Genomic DNA, 16,269 nt, shown 5'->3' on the forward strand with positions numbered 1-16,269 from the left:
GTGTTGCCCTCAACCGTCCGGTCCTAAATCCTGAAAAATCAGAGTCGCAATTTTTTTTTTTTTTTTTTTGAATGATGATTTTTACAGATTTGTTCAAAAAATCAATGTTTTTCACTTAAAATTAATATTATATTGAAAGACTAGTCTTTAATTGATGTCTAACAGGTATCCAGAAGTCAAAATTGACAAATGTCCCCTAATTGAAGAAGCATTATTTAATATTTGAGGGATTTTTAAAATCTGAAGGTTAAAAAAAAAAAAAAAAAAAAAGAAATCCGACCGCCCGACCCAACTTTCCCATTTTTCCACTTGAGGGCAACACAACAATATTTTTTTTTTAGCCTTATGTACGTTTTACAAAAGTGTTGTTGTTTCAGCTCTCTTTACAACGTAACTCAAGAACCGCAGCACCTATAAAATTATATCTGTGATATTTTAATTCTTCTACAAGCTCGCTATGAATTAAGCAATGCAGTTTTTGCCAAAGCTCACTACCATTCGTAAGATGCTGTGAACTACCAAATCACAACAGTTCAAAATAATTAATAACCTTAAGCCGAGTTAGACATACTTTGAGAGATGCGCACATAGCATGTCTAATATTTCCTTGTTTGGTTCCGGTAGGGAATGGATCAGGTGATGGATGTCATTCAGTCGTAACGTCTTGGTTTCTTGTTCTGTTGAAACAATGTAACATATTTAAATATTCAGATTCAATTGTTACACTACTGTAGAGTAGAAAAGTAATAATGTGAAGTTTTTCTTTTCATGGTTTTTGCGGTTAATTTTAGAATAAGAAATTTACAAAGTCTGTGAAAATATTAACAATAGGATTTAATGTGTACCTGCTTGAAAGTTCAAATAAAAGATACATAAACTTTTCAGAGCAGTCAAAATCATGAAAAATTTGAAATATCCTGCTCTGCAGTGCCTCCCCAGCATAGTCGGTCTTTGACAGATGCTGAATTATAATATAAGTTGTTGAGAAAGTATATTCAATTTGGAAGTAGCTCAGATTCTCAAAAAAGGTCATATATAGTAATACATTATGTGAACTCTTTTGAACCTGCAATACACTGCAGAAGTCTACTCTACATGTAACATTTGGTATCTTCCCTCAGAGTTTAGTCCAGAGACACCCGAAGGGTGCCAGTTCAAATCCAGCTGAGAGCACCTGGCTGTTTTCCCACATTCATGTGCAACAGCCACTCTGAGGAAAGGAAAGAAAACTGTACACCCTAAGCACACAGAGTACGATGTAATATCCTAACATAGAATTTTTTAATTATTACTTACTGGCAGCTAGTAGAAACTCATCATGTAACCTATATGTCATAAGAGGCTCAGGCAGATTTCTGACAAAAAAACAAAGATGAGTCAATTAAGGTCAAGCCTATTGAGTAACTTCTTGATATAATTATTGAAAAGGTGAACAAAACACCACTTAACCCCCTGAGCACTACCTGCCTAATATTGCCTCTGATTGGTAAATTACATGATATCTTCACTTTTATCACCAATCAGAATGGAGCTTTGCAAATAATTCACCCAATTGTTTTGTGTGTTGAAATTATTCTAACAATGTTGCTGATTGGTCCAATTGATAATGAAAACGTCTTTTTGGCTAATCCGCAGGTAGTTCTCATGGGGGTAACTTGGGAGAATTTGTGTTGGGGCTATTAAGGAGAAACTCTGTTGCTACTGTTGAATCAACCAATGGATGTGATTTATAAACCATGTCTTTCAGACTATGTAAAGAACTTGATAGTTGCTTAGAGCAGTATACAACATCAATTGGAAGCAACACATCATGAGCAAAGAGATGTATGGTGACCTACTGAAGCTTTCACAGGAGATCTAAGAAAGGAGATCATGTTTCGGTGGACATTCATACAGAAGCAAAAATGAACCTGTAGCCAAGCTGATCCATTGAACACCAAAGCATGGAAACAGAAACTCTTGTAGATGTCCTCTAAAATACATGGATGTATTGAATCAGGACACTGGAATGGATGTTATGGATTTGGGAACAGCCATGCAGGACAGAATGATATGGCATGCTGTTGTAATTCAAGGACACTCATCATCAAGTAAGCTGTAAATAAGTATTCTGTACTTACCGGAAGTAGTTTTTGAGTGCACTAGTGATAGTTTTGATCTCCCATTCTCCTGAGTCTGAGAGATTCACATTCTGCGGTTTCCTTCTCTCCGATACTGTACCTAGAAAGACAAATCAATCAATGACGTCATTATTTCAATTATAATTTATGATTGCTACTGTAAGGCCGTAAGCCAGCGCAGTGAGCAGGAGTAGCACGTGACACATGCAGCAGTTAGGGTTCTTGCTACAATACACCGGTTTGCCCATTGTTCATTAAGAACAGAGCAAATGAACCATGAAAGAAGCTTGTCCTTTGCAGGGGAAATTCAGCTGTTGGTCCTGTGTTCAACGAACCATACCTGTATATGTATCTCACAGTCAATTTCAAAAAGAGTAGGGTGTTACCCCTAATTGTCCTTATCTGACCTAATGCTGCTTGGATATTCACAATGGGCTATTCCATTTAAAATCCACATTCCCCTGTGGAAGATTTTGGAAATATCACCCACGGGGGAGTATGAATTTCAAATGGAATGAACACATTAGGCACCTCCATTTGAATTTCATACACCCTCTCCAAAAGATTCAAACTGAATCTTCTACAGAGGGAGAATGAGTTTCAAATGGAGCTGCCTAATGTGTTCATTCCATTTGAAATTCATACTCCCCCTGTGGAAGATATTTCCAAAATCTTCCACTGGGGTAGTGTGGATTTTAAATGCAATAGCCCAATCTAAGCACAGTAAGGGAACAAACCAAAAGATCGATGACGTCCTATAAATGTAACTAGTTTCGTTTCTCAGCCGACCCCCTCCCTCCCTGCCAAAAACGTAATAATGAAATGTTGAAAATGTTGACATAATAATAATAATAATAATGACACATTCTTCAGACCGATGTTTTTGTACAAACATAATCGAGTATTTTTACCCCCTCCCCCCTAAACGAAACTAGTTTCGTGTATAGGACGTCATCGATCTTTTGGTTTGTTCCCTAAACTGTACATACAGTAGCTATCTGGAGAAGTGACCTCATTCTGATATTTGTATACATAGCAGCGCTGTGATCTTGATGAAGTGGCACAATACGAAAGCACAATATGTATATAATATGGTGGCATTACAACATTTACCACCCAATTCTATGGCATTTCACAATCCATGCACACTTCCATGCAAAGACATCCTGTAAATACTTTACAAGCAAAAATTTAGTAGGAATACTATACTATCTCATGCTAAGATAATTCACAGGCTTTCATGCACAAACCTTGTCTAACCCGGTGGGGTGGGGTGGGGTGGGGGGGGGGGTAGTTGCGGCAAGAAAATCTTACCTGCAATAGCTGCCAGATGGATAATTTTGAGATTGTGCACAATACAGAATGCAGTAATTGTCAAACATGCATAGGGCAGCTATTGCAGATAGGACCATCTGGCACTAATCTCTCAAAGCAAAGCCATATCTGATAGATGCTTGATTGTGACCACACATTTCGTCTGAAAAACTTATTTCAAAGTTGTTACTCGTTTTCTCAATTCTTCTTGCTCACTGATTTCAGCTCACTTCTAGGTAGCAAAACTTGTCAGTCTTTCATGTCAAAGTTATGTAATAAGCTTTTGTATTAACTTTGAAGACAATTTATACAGGGCAATTTTACAACAAAACAGGACCCATTGCTAAAACCTACATTTTCTGTCAAATTTTAAGCAAATTTGCAGTTTTTACCAAATTCACAGATACTTTTAAAGTTTGGTTATAATGAGGCAAATTTTGGCAATTAATTGTCTGAAAAAGTAATTTTATTTTAGTTGACCCATAAATACACCAAAATGCAACCCATATTTGCAGCACATACCCATATGGTCATATGAACCTAACCCATTTCCAAGATCCAATAAAGAGTAAAAAACATGCAAATTGCCACAGGTTTTCAAAACAATTTCCCATTCTATTCAACTCTATTTCCATGCAATGATCTCATGCAATCTTTTTATATCAGAATGGGCTATTCCCGCTAAAATTCATACACCCCCTGTGGAAGACACGACCATAATCTCCCACACAGAGAGTGTAGATTTCAAATGGAGTCACCCATTCAGATAACCCCATTTGAAATTCACACTCCCTGTGTCATGTCTTCCATAGGGGGTGTATGCATTTCAACTAGAATAGCCCCATTTTCCCCTTTTATAACAAGTCACCGTTTAATTTCAACAATGACACTTTGCGAACAATCTCTGTCACAGCCTTCCATGCTTTCACTATCCTATCATGACATGTGTACATGCAAGTGCAGCAAACCAATCACATCAGAGACTAATATCTCACCCAGTCTAGGGGAGGAAGCAGGACTGTTTTGTAGTTGCTCAGTTGTGGTGGGAAAAGAGCGCCCTAATTGATATATAGTACATAGCCAAGCAAAAAATAATAACAATATGAAGCGTAATGGTGAAACAACAGTCTACTTATAGTACAATGGTGAGGAAAAATACTGTCAATTCAAAAGTTATTTGGAAGGCCAAGAAAAACTAATTGTTTGGTTGTCCTCCGAAAAAAAATATCTGGGTTTTTGGCCGTATTTACTTCAGTTTTATAGACACAAATGTTTTGTAAACTACCGAATATTAAAGCTAGCCTAGAAGTGTAAACATCCTGTTTTAAAAACTTTGAAATATATTTCAAAATGTGAAAATTCAGAAAGAAAAAAATCCTTTTTTTTTTGTAATTTCAAATATCAGGGTAAGTGTACTTTTGTACTGAATTAATTTTTTCCAGTTTTTAAAATTTGGGAGGACAGTCAAACATTGGGGTTTTTTTGCCCAAAGCATATGCAGGTGCTTATGATTATAGCCAACCAAATATGTGACCTTCTGCCACAAAATGAGAGTAAAGTTGCAAGTTGGTAGTATCAAGTCCCCTGGCTGATGAGTTGATGTTCTTTTTGATGCACACCTGTACAAGACAGTACATTTGTGAATGGGGCATTCTGAAAGCCAGTAGTACATTGAATGTCCTTTGTGAATGAGGCACAACATACACAATGGGGCATTGAAGAGACATACTATTGGCTTGTACAGGTGCACATCAAACAAAGAACATCAACACAGCAGCCAGGAGGTCTCAAGACTACCAATTTGTGACTTTACACTCATTTTGTGGCAGCAGGTCGTGTGTTCAATATATAAGGAGTGCTTGATAAAAACAATAGCTGAAAACACACATGCATTTTATAGGTTACTAGAAACACAAATTAATATCCTTACTAATATTGCCATTTTTACTAGTACATGCATTTGAGGTTTTACATTTAACAAAATCACAGATAACGTCACAATTTTTTCACAATAGATTTCTGGATTTCGGATATACCATATTGATGCAAATTTAATAAACCATTTACACCGGCCCAGTATGTCTCAGCTCACTTTATGCAACATGTTGTCAACAGTTTTACAGCTTTTACAATTTTTTTTCCAATTGGCAAATTATCGCAATGTGCAAATGAGCTAATCCATTTTAAGTTACTCTCCCTGTGGAAAATTTTAGAAACATCTTCCACAGAGGGAGTATGAAACGGAACTATCACATTAAGCAACTCTATATGAAACTCGCATTCCCTATGGAAGATTCAGGTTGTGTCATTCACAGAGGGTGCAGGAAATTCAAGTGGATCTACCTAATGTGTTGATTCCAATTGAAATTCATACACCCTCTGTGGAAGATTTTCCTGATATCTTTGACAGGGGGAATGTGGATTTTAACTCTCTCACAAGGATGTTGACTGCAGACAATAAGTTTCAAAAAATTTTTAAAAATTCAAAAATCTCAGAATTGTAAATTTTCATGACCATAATTGGAATCAGCATGAAAAATGCATAAAAATGAGTACAATCAAGCCTGGTATTGGCTCAAAGGCTCTTAAAATAGCTCTTGATATTTTGAGAAAATATCTCAAAACTTGGGACTTTTAATGTTGAAGCTTATGGCTAGCACGCAGACCATTTGATAACACTTACCTAAGCAGAGTGATGTAAGCCTTTGTACTTTAGAATTGACACCCACTACTCTGTACAAGCCTTGATCTTCTAGACCTAGTGATAGAATGCACACAATAAAACATGGGTGTTAACATCATACAGAAATATTGCACACATACGTGCCCCAATGAGAAAATATTACAACACATATTATGATACAGCAGTCTCTACTTTTTAATTCACATCCATTTTTGATTTCACACCAATTTTTGAATTGTACAAGCCTAGTCTTGTGATTGAATTAGAGAATTTAAAAAGTATTGTTTTGAGACCCAGCTGTGTCTCTGTATTGCCTGATATAACACAGGAGATAGCATCATTTTAAGTGGGACAAGGCGTTATTATCTTTCTTAAACAGGTCACATGTAAACTCATGTTTTACATGTAAATTACATTCACACTTTTATGTGGACATTTTGATCAGGTTCAACCAGTCACTCCTGTGCACGAAATTGGCAAATCCATCGAGTCCTTCACACATAAACCTAGAATATCGTGCTGCACTAGGGAGCGATATCACTGCGTGCATACTGCATACCATGTTACACGCAATGCAAACTAAATAAGCTGTACAGTTTATGGTTGGCAGTATATTTAGGGTAAGTTTGGGTTACTTTTAGGTCTAAATATCATAATTCTTACTTACCTCGACTTTCTATTGCCTCTATACATTTCCTGATAAAATTGAAACCTATATCATTGAGTAAATCTGTAAAAGAATCAGAAAAATACACAGAGTTGGAGAGTGATGATCTTACAGTCGCTCTGATTGGTTAATTACATGATATAATCATCTGAATAACCAATCAAAATAGAGCTTTTATAAATCTGTTAGCAATCAGCCCTACTGACTATTATTCTTACCATATCTCTGATTGGTTCTATATATGATATAATCCTCTTTGTAACCAATTAAAATAGTTCTTAGAGACTGTAATATGTACTTACTGTCATTTGACTTGGATATTTGTGCAGGATTCAAGTAGATCTAAAATAAAAGACAAGAAAAGTAAGAAAATGTATCAAAAATAAACCTTCAAAAACATGTAATTTTTTTTGTTCTTAATCTATTGATTAATTTCAGGAATCACAAATTAAAAAACTAAGCTAGCTCTAAGATTAAATTCATACTATAGTTCTTCTTGCTTCAACATTGGTATTGATTATCACTTTGAGTTTTAAGTTGCATATCTTTAAAACATACATGCCATTCTTTGAATGTAAAGGCAGCAAAATTGAAACATTGTAGCACACACAGCGATGCTTGTGACGTCATCACCAAACTTGAGGTGAGAGGAACTGTTCATAATTTCTTCATGACACATCATCATCATCATTATCATCCTAAGCCATCGTCGACCTACTGCAGGGTGAAGGCCTCTCCAAGGTGACGCCCCACTCCGATTTATCCTACGTCTTTCTCATCCAGGTCACATCAAGAAATTATTTTAATTTTATCCCTCCATCTCACTTTCTGTCTTCTTGGGTGTCTAATACCATTTTTAGGTATCCATTCTGTAACCAGTTTGATCCATCGTCTATCCGGTGTTCTAGCTAGGTGCCCAAGACCACTTCTTTTGTTTCACAGTCTGGATGACATCGGTGACCTGTGTCATGCTTCATGACACATATTTACTACAAACAAATTTGTTGAAACTACAATGGGTGGGGTCATTAGGCAAAAAAAAAAGAAAAGAAAAGAAAACAAAGATTGTCCCTGTCCAACCGTTCCAACTGAAAAACTTGTTTTTTACATTTTCGTGGAAAATCATGAATTAATCTGTTGAAAAAATTGTTTGAAGCTAAAAAAGAAAGTTATTTTCTGTATCTCAAAATCAACCAGCAAAATTGTACTGAATACCAGAACGCTGGGCATAGACATTGTTTGGTTTTGAAGTAAAAGGGGAAAAAATGTTTTAGTCACGGAAATGGTCATTTCAATTTCAAAAAGATTAGATTTGACTGCCATGTTTGCACAGAAGTGATAATAATATTGCGGATAATTTTCCCACATGCCCGGCAAAACTTGATAAAGTGTGTGTTAAAAAAAAATGTTTGGAAAATAACTCACCGGTTCTTTCCCTCCCATGGCATCCATCCAAACATTCCTCTCATCTTCTGACACAGCTTGAAATGTCACTACATTAGGCCTGTAAACAAATAAATTGGTATATCATTGGTGTAAGATATTCATGAGTTAGACTAGTGTAAAGACTCCATTAAGTAATCTCTGCATAGATACTTGGTCGCAAAGGGCAATTAAAGTTTAAATCCATACACGGCTATGGAAAACATAATCTTAATCTTCCACACAGGGAGTGTAGATTTCAAAATAGAATCACAAATTCAGGCAACCCCATTTGAAATTCACACTCCCTGTGTGGAAGATTACGGTCATGTCTTCAATGGGAGAGGGGGGTATGGATTTCAACTGGAATAACCCAACCTATTTCCTTATATGTGATGCGATCAAGCAAAATCAGTCGGAAACTCTGAAATATTGATTTTGAGATATAGCCAAACAAAGCGAATATTTCCTTTTGTTTCTAGTTGTTTTGAAAACTCTTGCTCATATCTTTGGAACTGGTTGTCCAAATTCAATGGGGTTTTCTGCAAAATACAGCTTTGTAAATGCTTTTTACTAGCCTATAAGAAGCTGAAAATTTAATATTTCCGAGTTCCGACTGATTTTGCTTGATAGCATCCCATATATTTAGTCTCATTGTTTTACCTGTATCTCAATTTCCCAGTGCTTCCTATGGTGTGGCTGGGTTGCATTATCTATCTGGGTTATACATGATCATGTTACATTCTGTCATATCAGTGTATGATATGTATATAATGTGTATTATTAAAGCTAGCATTAATCATGGGTTTCAACTGTGAGTTTATACTGTTGTTCACTACTCCCTATTCCAGAAAAATGGGGAGTAGTAATGATAATCACATAGACAAAGAAAATCAGGGTTCTTCTTAGGTCTTGGTATCTATGTCGTCTATTATTTAGGTAGCAATACGGCAGATCCAAGCAAAGGATCAATACAGCAGCTATTTCCTTTCCATTCTTCACATTATGATACATATTATGCTGTCTGCAATACTTCACATGCTTGTATAGATTTAACAGATGGCAAGTTAAGTTAGCACTACTCCCCATTCCAGAAAAATACAGAACTAATTTTTTTGGATTAAAAAAATATTATCCTGTTTTGCCAAATGAAACAGCTAAATCCTAATCCTTTTTTTTAGGGGATGTAATACTCCATAGCCTATTCCCCGATCCCTCACGTTCACTAGAAAGATTGCGCCATGAGCATGCACTCTAAGTTGCTAGCAAAATTAGCTGGCACTTTGGATAGCTACAACCCTAGCCAACTTACCTCTCCATGCATGTAACATCAAAACAAAACCTCTTTTCTATAGAATCTGTCATTCGTCTGCAATAAGAAGGAAAAGATGTTATCATTAATAAAGTTTACAGACTTACTTTTCACTGCTAACTTTTGCCAAGTGTTAATTATCTTCATATTTAAATACAACCTGCTTCTTTTACTTGTCTTGGCTATTCCACTTGAAATCCATACACCCCTACAGAAGAGATGACCTTTTAAAAATCTTCCACACAGGGGTGTAGATGTCAAATGGAGTCACCCATTCAGATAACCCGTTTGGAATTTACACTCCTTGTGTGGAAGATTAAGGGGGTACTACACCCCTGGCCAATTTTGGGCCTACTTTTGCATTTTTCTCAAAAATTATAGCACATTAGTGACAAGTAAGATATGTATATTATTGGGGCAAGGACTACAACTACTGCACTGAAAATTCAGTAACTCAAAGCAAGTAGTTATTGATTTATTGATCAAATATTGGTTTTCCCTCGTTTTTGACTGTAACTCCACAACTGTTGGCTGTGCTGAAATGAAATTTCCAGTGCAGTAGTTGTAGTCCTTGCCCTATAATATTCATATCTTTATTGTCCCCAATGCGCTATAATTTTTGAGAAAAATGCAAAAATAGGCACAAAATTGGGCAGGAGTGTAGTACCCCCTTAAGGTCATGTCTTCCATACAGTGTGTATGGATATGAAATGAAATGACCCATTGTATTGCAACAGTGGCATTGACATGGAGGGATTTTCCCCAAAGCTTGGGCTTTTTCTTTTGCTCAAAATAAACAATCATTGAAAATTTCACTATTTTGTGAAAAATTGCAATATTGTAAGCACATTTACAGATTCCCACCCCCCCCCCAAAAAAATTCACTTTGATCATTGTGTCATTCCCATTTCATTATGTCCTCTGGTAGTTCTGTGACCTTGGGTGCATCAAAAATTTTACTATCCAAGATATGAAATACAAACCCTGTGCATGTTTGAACATGACAAAATTTGAATAAAACCATTTTCATAAATGAAATTATTTTCATATTGATTGGTATTGATCATTTTCCAAATGGTTGAGTTGATTTTGATGTATTGTCTCCATCGCAGTGTAAAGCTTCAAAAATTCACAAAATTTCAATGCTGGAAATATTTCTTTTTCATATAAGCCTTCATATATGCTGCAAAAATTATGGTTCTTTCAAACTGCAAAAGTTTTGTGCCACAAACATATTAGCATTTTATCTGCTCAGCTGTGTTCATTTTTCTGCCTCCGCAGGAGGTAGTATGCTTTGAAATTTACACCTAAAATGCCGCACATTGCGCGGCATATAGGCCGATTGTACAAATTTATATTCTGACAAGTACTCTAATTTCCGCCCAATATCGAGAGCCCAATATATATCCCCCACCTCTTTGCGCCATACATAAATTAAGCCTATCGCCATTTCCGAATGTTCAAAAAGGTAATCACGCTTCCTCAGCATGTGCAATAAATTAGCATTAAAATTAATCTTATTCTATAGGGATTCTAGAAACGCCTAGCACGTGGCGCCAATGGCGTGGGTCTATCAAGTTAATGAATTATGCATTAGAATATTTTCAAACTCATATGTTGTATAATTGAAGACCGAATTAAAAAAGACTAGCTTGCGTATGCCGTCCTGTAAACCAGACCAAAAATGCCATACTGCGCAGGTCAGCAACCAATCACCGCGCGCCTTTGTCATGACGTCAGACGCAAACTAGTCTTTTTTAATTGGTCTTTAATTATAGGTTGTAGCCTCAGCGCTCATCAGCCTTCGTGTGATCAGCAGCTTTATCGTTGAAGACAAGTTGGAAAACCGTTGTGCTGTGGCAATGGGAATACACATCAAACAAGGTTTAATTTCATGATTACATGAAACCTGGTTATTAATGCAAAAACTTTGGCTGGAGAAGTTGAAGCTGACGTTCATGGCGACACTTTGGATGTGATAATTTGACATCATGGATTGTTTTGTGCAAAATTGGAGGTATTTTTGTGCCGCGGCGAGTCAGCAGACCGACTGGCATGCATGCTAGGCTCGACTAGGCCACAATCATGATCCGATGCATTTGAACTGCAATGTATGGTATGATACGCCTAGCAGCGCCTATGGCGGCTTCATTGCTGCCGGCATTGCTGTTCAAATACATGTACTAAAATATTGCAATTTTATTGCGTTGATATAATTCGAATAATTCGTTTTAAAGTATTTGCTTCCCCAATTCCCATGCGTGGTTGTGTTTTATGTTCTACTGAGTACGGTACTGTTGCAATATTTTTGCATGCATACCCATGACCGTTTCAAGACTTTGACTGAGAAATTTGCTTTTTGTTTGTTAAGATAAAAATAAAAATAAAATGCAAGAATCATCTTTCCCCACACAATACTTCTCACAAACAAGGTGTTGATATTGGCCCTTTCGATGCAAGACAAAGCACAAATGAAGGAAACAAAACAAAACAATAATCATGATAATGTTTTTGATTTTTTATTCAATTACACATACAAAAGAGAAATGGCCTATAAAAAGACCCCCTAAATATAATAATATTAATATTATTTTAGTCCTGAATACAAAATATAATAAACAGGCATAAAAAAAAATCTGATACTAAAATTTGTTACTCTGAAGCGTTACAATCGTAATTTTCAGTCAAAAATTCCACGAGAAATGACTCTTGATACAACTTGGGCATATTCCTGGGGATTCGAGTAGTGATTTGGATTTAAGTGTGTTGTTTATAATTATCATGCTTTTGTTCATTATAATATGCTATTCTGTTTCTCTTATCAAGTGTAATATTGCTTTATATTTTTTTTTTTTTTTAATGTGTTTACTATAATTTAATTTGTATTGGTTGTATTATGCCTATTTGAATATGTACTTTTGTAGTTTTTGCATATATTTGTAAGTTTAGTTCTCTGTTCAGCGCATTGAGGCCTGGCATAATGCGCTATATAAATTACTTTATTTATTTATTTATTTATATATGCATTTAAAAAACAGAAACGGCTGCCTGCATCTGGAACTCTTCATATCTGAAAGTTTGAAGGTCTTATTTCATACATCAGAATTATCTGCAAGATTGCAAGATGGCTTTAGGTGACCGTGGCCCTATTGGCTAATGCACAAATTTAGATTTTCTTTCTATTTAAATAATATGTTAAAGCTTATGCCCTGTAGATTACATTCGGTTCTTGAGATATGGCCTGTCAAAATGGTGCGAACCCAAAACAAAAAATTGGCAACAACTTTCTTTTTATTTTCTATATTTTGACAAGTCCAGTTGCCAGATGATTTTCTAATTACATGTATGAATTATGCAAAGTAAAGATTTCAGATACAATTAAAAGAGCTATTATAGTAGGCCTACTGAGGCATGGTACATGGGTAGAACACACACTGTAGACCTACTACAAAATTACGGTTAGCGTCTTGGCAAATTTCAATTTGCATAATTAATTTGGGCCAATTATTAGAAAAGTTGATTAGGGCCCTAATTAATTATGCAAATGGAAATTTGCATGGTTAAATGCATTCATGGGTTTTATATCTTATTTTGTAGCCGATCTGAACATTCTACTTTGTACAATTCTTGCATATATAATTAGAAAATAAGGCCTATCTGACATCATTGCATAACAAAAATTAAAGAAATTTGTTGCCAACTTCAAGCGCCATTTTGACAGGCCATATATTTTGGTAACCGAATATCCGATTAAAATAAAATTTTCAGTCTTGTAATCAGGAGAGAATGGACTCACATATTTCAATCAGACAAAAATCTATATCCAATAGCGTTACCTCAAAGCTAGCATTATAAGTGTCTCCTTAACTAATAACAAAAGGTGCCCACTGGTATCTTGGAGGCATTGTCTTTTTTAAAGACATTTCTTGTTTCATTTATAATAAACAAATTTGTCACTGTAACTAAATGGGTTATTCCGGTTGAAAGACATACACCCCCTATGGAAAACATGGCCTTGAACGTCCACACAATAAGTGTGCACTTCAAATGGGATTACCTTAATGAGCAAATCCATTTGAAATACACACCCCCTGTGTGGGTGATTAAGGGCATGGCTTCATAAGGGGTGTATGGATTTCAACTGAAATAGCTCAATGTTAAGATGAGATCCAACAAAGTGAGCTTTTATATCATGTGTAAATTTACCTTGTACAAGATGTGACTGTTATGACTTCTTCTTGGATCTGTAGGGTGATGGAACAAACAGTAGCATATTTATCAATTATTGTAAAATCAATTAAGAAAAAATATAAACACTAACACTAGTAACACACACCTATGTATAATCGCTGCCAAACTGGGGGGACCTCTGTGTCGTAGACTATACAAATGGGGATGTGTTGTTTTTTCTGCTTTTGACCATCAATAAACTGGGGACATTTTAGGTTGCACATATTCTACACAATATCTTATATGACATTTAACATATCATCCACGGACTGATTTTTTATATCCCTTAGGGAACAAACCAAAAGATCGATGACGTCCTATAACGAAACTAGTTTCGTTTAAGGGGGAGGGGGTAAAAATGCTTGATTACGTTTGTACAAAAACATCGGTCTGAAGAATGTGTCATTGTTAGCTATTATTATTATTATGTCAAAATTGTCAACATTTCATTATTACGTTTCTGGCAGGGAGGGAGGGAGTCGGCTGAGAAACGAAACTAGTTACGTTTATAGGACATCATCAATCGTTTGGTTTGTTCCCTTATACGAGACACACTCTCAAGTGCATTTTTAGGTTACTAGCAGCCAACTGCACATACTAGGAAACCGAGGCAGGTCCCCGTATAGAAGTACATCCCCAGTTGGAATGTTAAGTTCGTAAAAACCTCCCTATTTGCCAAGAATTATAAATGCACACATACATGTAGATGTGAACACCGGCAAATAAAGAAAATGTTGAATTTTGAACGCTACACATGTTATGAATTTTATTTGCCCAAGCACAGAATGACCCTAAACTCCAAATAAATTACATTTATTATTCATGTTGTTTCATACATTTGAATAGAAAATAAAGTAACTGTTGAAATAAACTTGCAGTCCCCCAAGCAGACTTCTTTCATTTTGTCAATGGATATAAAACTTTTCTTATTGATGTCAAACATGGAATTGTACTTCAAGAAGAGGAAGTTGTTAATATTGATAAGGGGTTATTTATGCAAGGCCAAGGGTTCCCCATCAAGAAGTGTGCTGACTGGCAAGCAGGCTGCAAGATTTAGCATGTCTAATAATGGAGCTCTTACTAATATTATTGTATCAGTTTTGTGCTGTTGACATGTCACACTGAGTGATAACTAAGAAATAGGCCAGTGTTACATGCCAAATTGTCGACAAATAGTTACCCCGTTTGTTTACGAAATACTGGACAATATCTACGCAGCCCGTAGATACTTTCCCGTATTTCGTGAGAACAAACAGAGGGTAACAATTTTATGATATCGCGTGAGTTATGTTACGCAGATGTGCGCATGTTAGGACTACGCAGGTAATACGCAGGTAATACGGGAAATATTATCTGCCTGTATATTAATTAGGAGTATGCAGGTAATACGAATTTTTATCCAAATGGTGTTTGACCAATGAGATTGCAGAATTCTTATCAACTAAAGGATAAATACAGTTATACACCCTCTATCATGAGATATGGCCATAATCTCCAACACAGGTGTGTAGATTATCAAATGGAGTCGCCTATTCAGGTAACCCCTTTTGAAATTTATACTCCCTAGCTCCTTTAGCAGGAAACTAAAGTCACATCTTCCACAAAGGGTGTGTGGATTTAAACTGGAACAGCCCAATAGGTGCTTTGCAGAACAACACAATTCCCATATGAAAACCTAAACTTAACAATCAAAGTCTATTTCTGCATATCAATTCTAAATTTAGATAGAATTATTCATAGTCTGTGTGAATTCAGATCATGGGTGCATCTACCCAGGGTTGCCAAACCCACAATTTTGTAGCCCATTTGGGTCACTTTTGAAGATATTCCCTGCAGTTTTTGACAATTTTCCATCTCATAGAAACCAATGGTTAAGACAAAAATTGGGCAACTTTTCAATTATTTGACCCATGATTTGGGCTGAAATTTTTTTGTAACCCTGCATCTGCCTTGGTATCATTTCTAGAGTTTCAGGTGAGTGACCCCCATTAAACAATAAGCCCAATCGGCATTGTAACTTCCTCTTTTTGAGAGCAGTTTTGGGATACTTTGATTTCAATCATTTATTATTGTAATAATGTTATCATTAAAAATAACTAATTTATGAAATAATCATGTTTTGTAAACAATTTGTATTCTAGTAAAACATTTTTAAAAATGATATTTTGTACACACAAAACAATTTTCCTGGTAGGTCAAAGGAATGTCCCGAAACTACAAAAACTATTTCACAGTTCACCCTAAAAATCACTTCTGGCTGCACTGAACCAACACTTGGCACCCTAGTGTACATATTAGCCTCACATTTCTCCGAAAATATGACCACATCTACAGAGCTATTAACATTTATCCCTTGTAACATAAACATGACGTCAAACCAATTCGATATCTGTGGGATATCCATTGATTTGTTGGGGTTTTGAGGGAAGTTGTTAATTGAACCAACAGGCAATAATTGAGGTCATTCAGAATCAGGGAGCTACATGTAGGCCAGATATAGACCTTTTTCTCTAGATATATA

The 16,269-nt window shown here is 35.8% G+C and overlaps 1 protein-coding gene across 10 annotated transcripts in view; it reads right to left on the minus strand.

The window, feature by feature from the left end:
- Positions 1 to 16,269, minus strand: part of LOC140160672 (rho GTPase-activating protein 26-like) — a 136,717-nt gene that overhangs the window by 52,072 nt on the left and 68,376 nt on the right. For all 10 annotated transcript variants that reach the window (XM_072183949.1, XM_072183946.1, XM_072183948.1 and 7 more), the window contains exons 12-20: positions 13,725 to 13,762; positions 9,519 to 9,575; positions 8,210 to 8,288; positions 7,087 to 7,126; positions 6,785 to 6,847; positions 6,118 to 6,192; positions 2,121 to 2,220; positions 1,297 to 1,355; positions 572 to 677 (exon numbers count right to left, since the gene is read on the minus strand). In XM_072183949.1, coding sequence (XP_072040050.1) covers positions 572 to 677; positions 1,297 to 1,355; positions 2,121 to 2,220; positions 6,118 to 6,192; positions 6,785 to 6,847; positions 7,087 to 7,126; positions 8,210 to 8,288; positions 9,519 to 9,575; positions 13,725 to 13,762 — 617 coding nt within the window. The remainder of the gene's footprint in view (positions 1 to 571; positions 678 to 1,296; positions 1,356 to 2,120; positions 2,221 to 6,117; positions 6,193 to 6,784; positions 6,848 to 7,086; positions 7,127 to 8,209; positions 8,289 to 9,518; positions 9,576 to 13,724; positions 13,763 to 16,269) is intronic.

The sequence above is a fragment of the Amphiura filiformis genome, chromosome 9, assembly GCF_039555335.1.
Source record: "Amphiura filiformis chromosome 9, Afil_fr2py, whole genome shotgun sequence".
Classification (NCBI taxonomy): Eukaryota; Metazoa; Echinodermata; class Ophiuroidea; order Amphilepidida; family Amphiuridae; genus Amphiura; species Amphiura filiformis.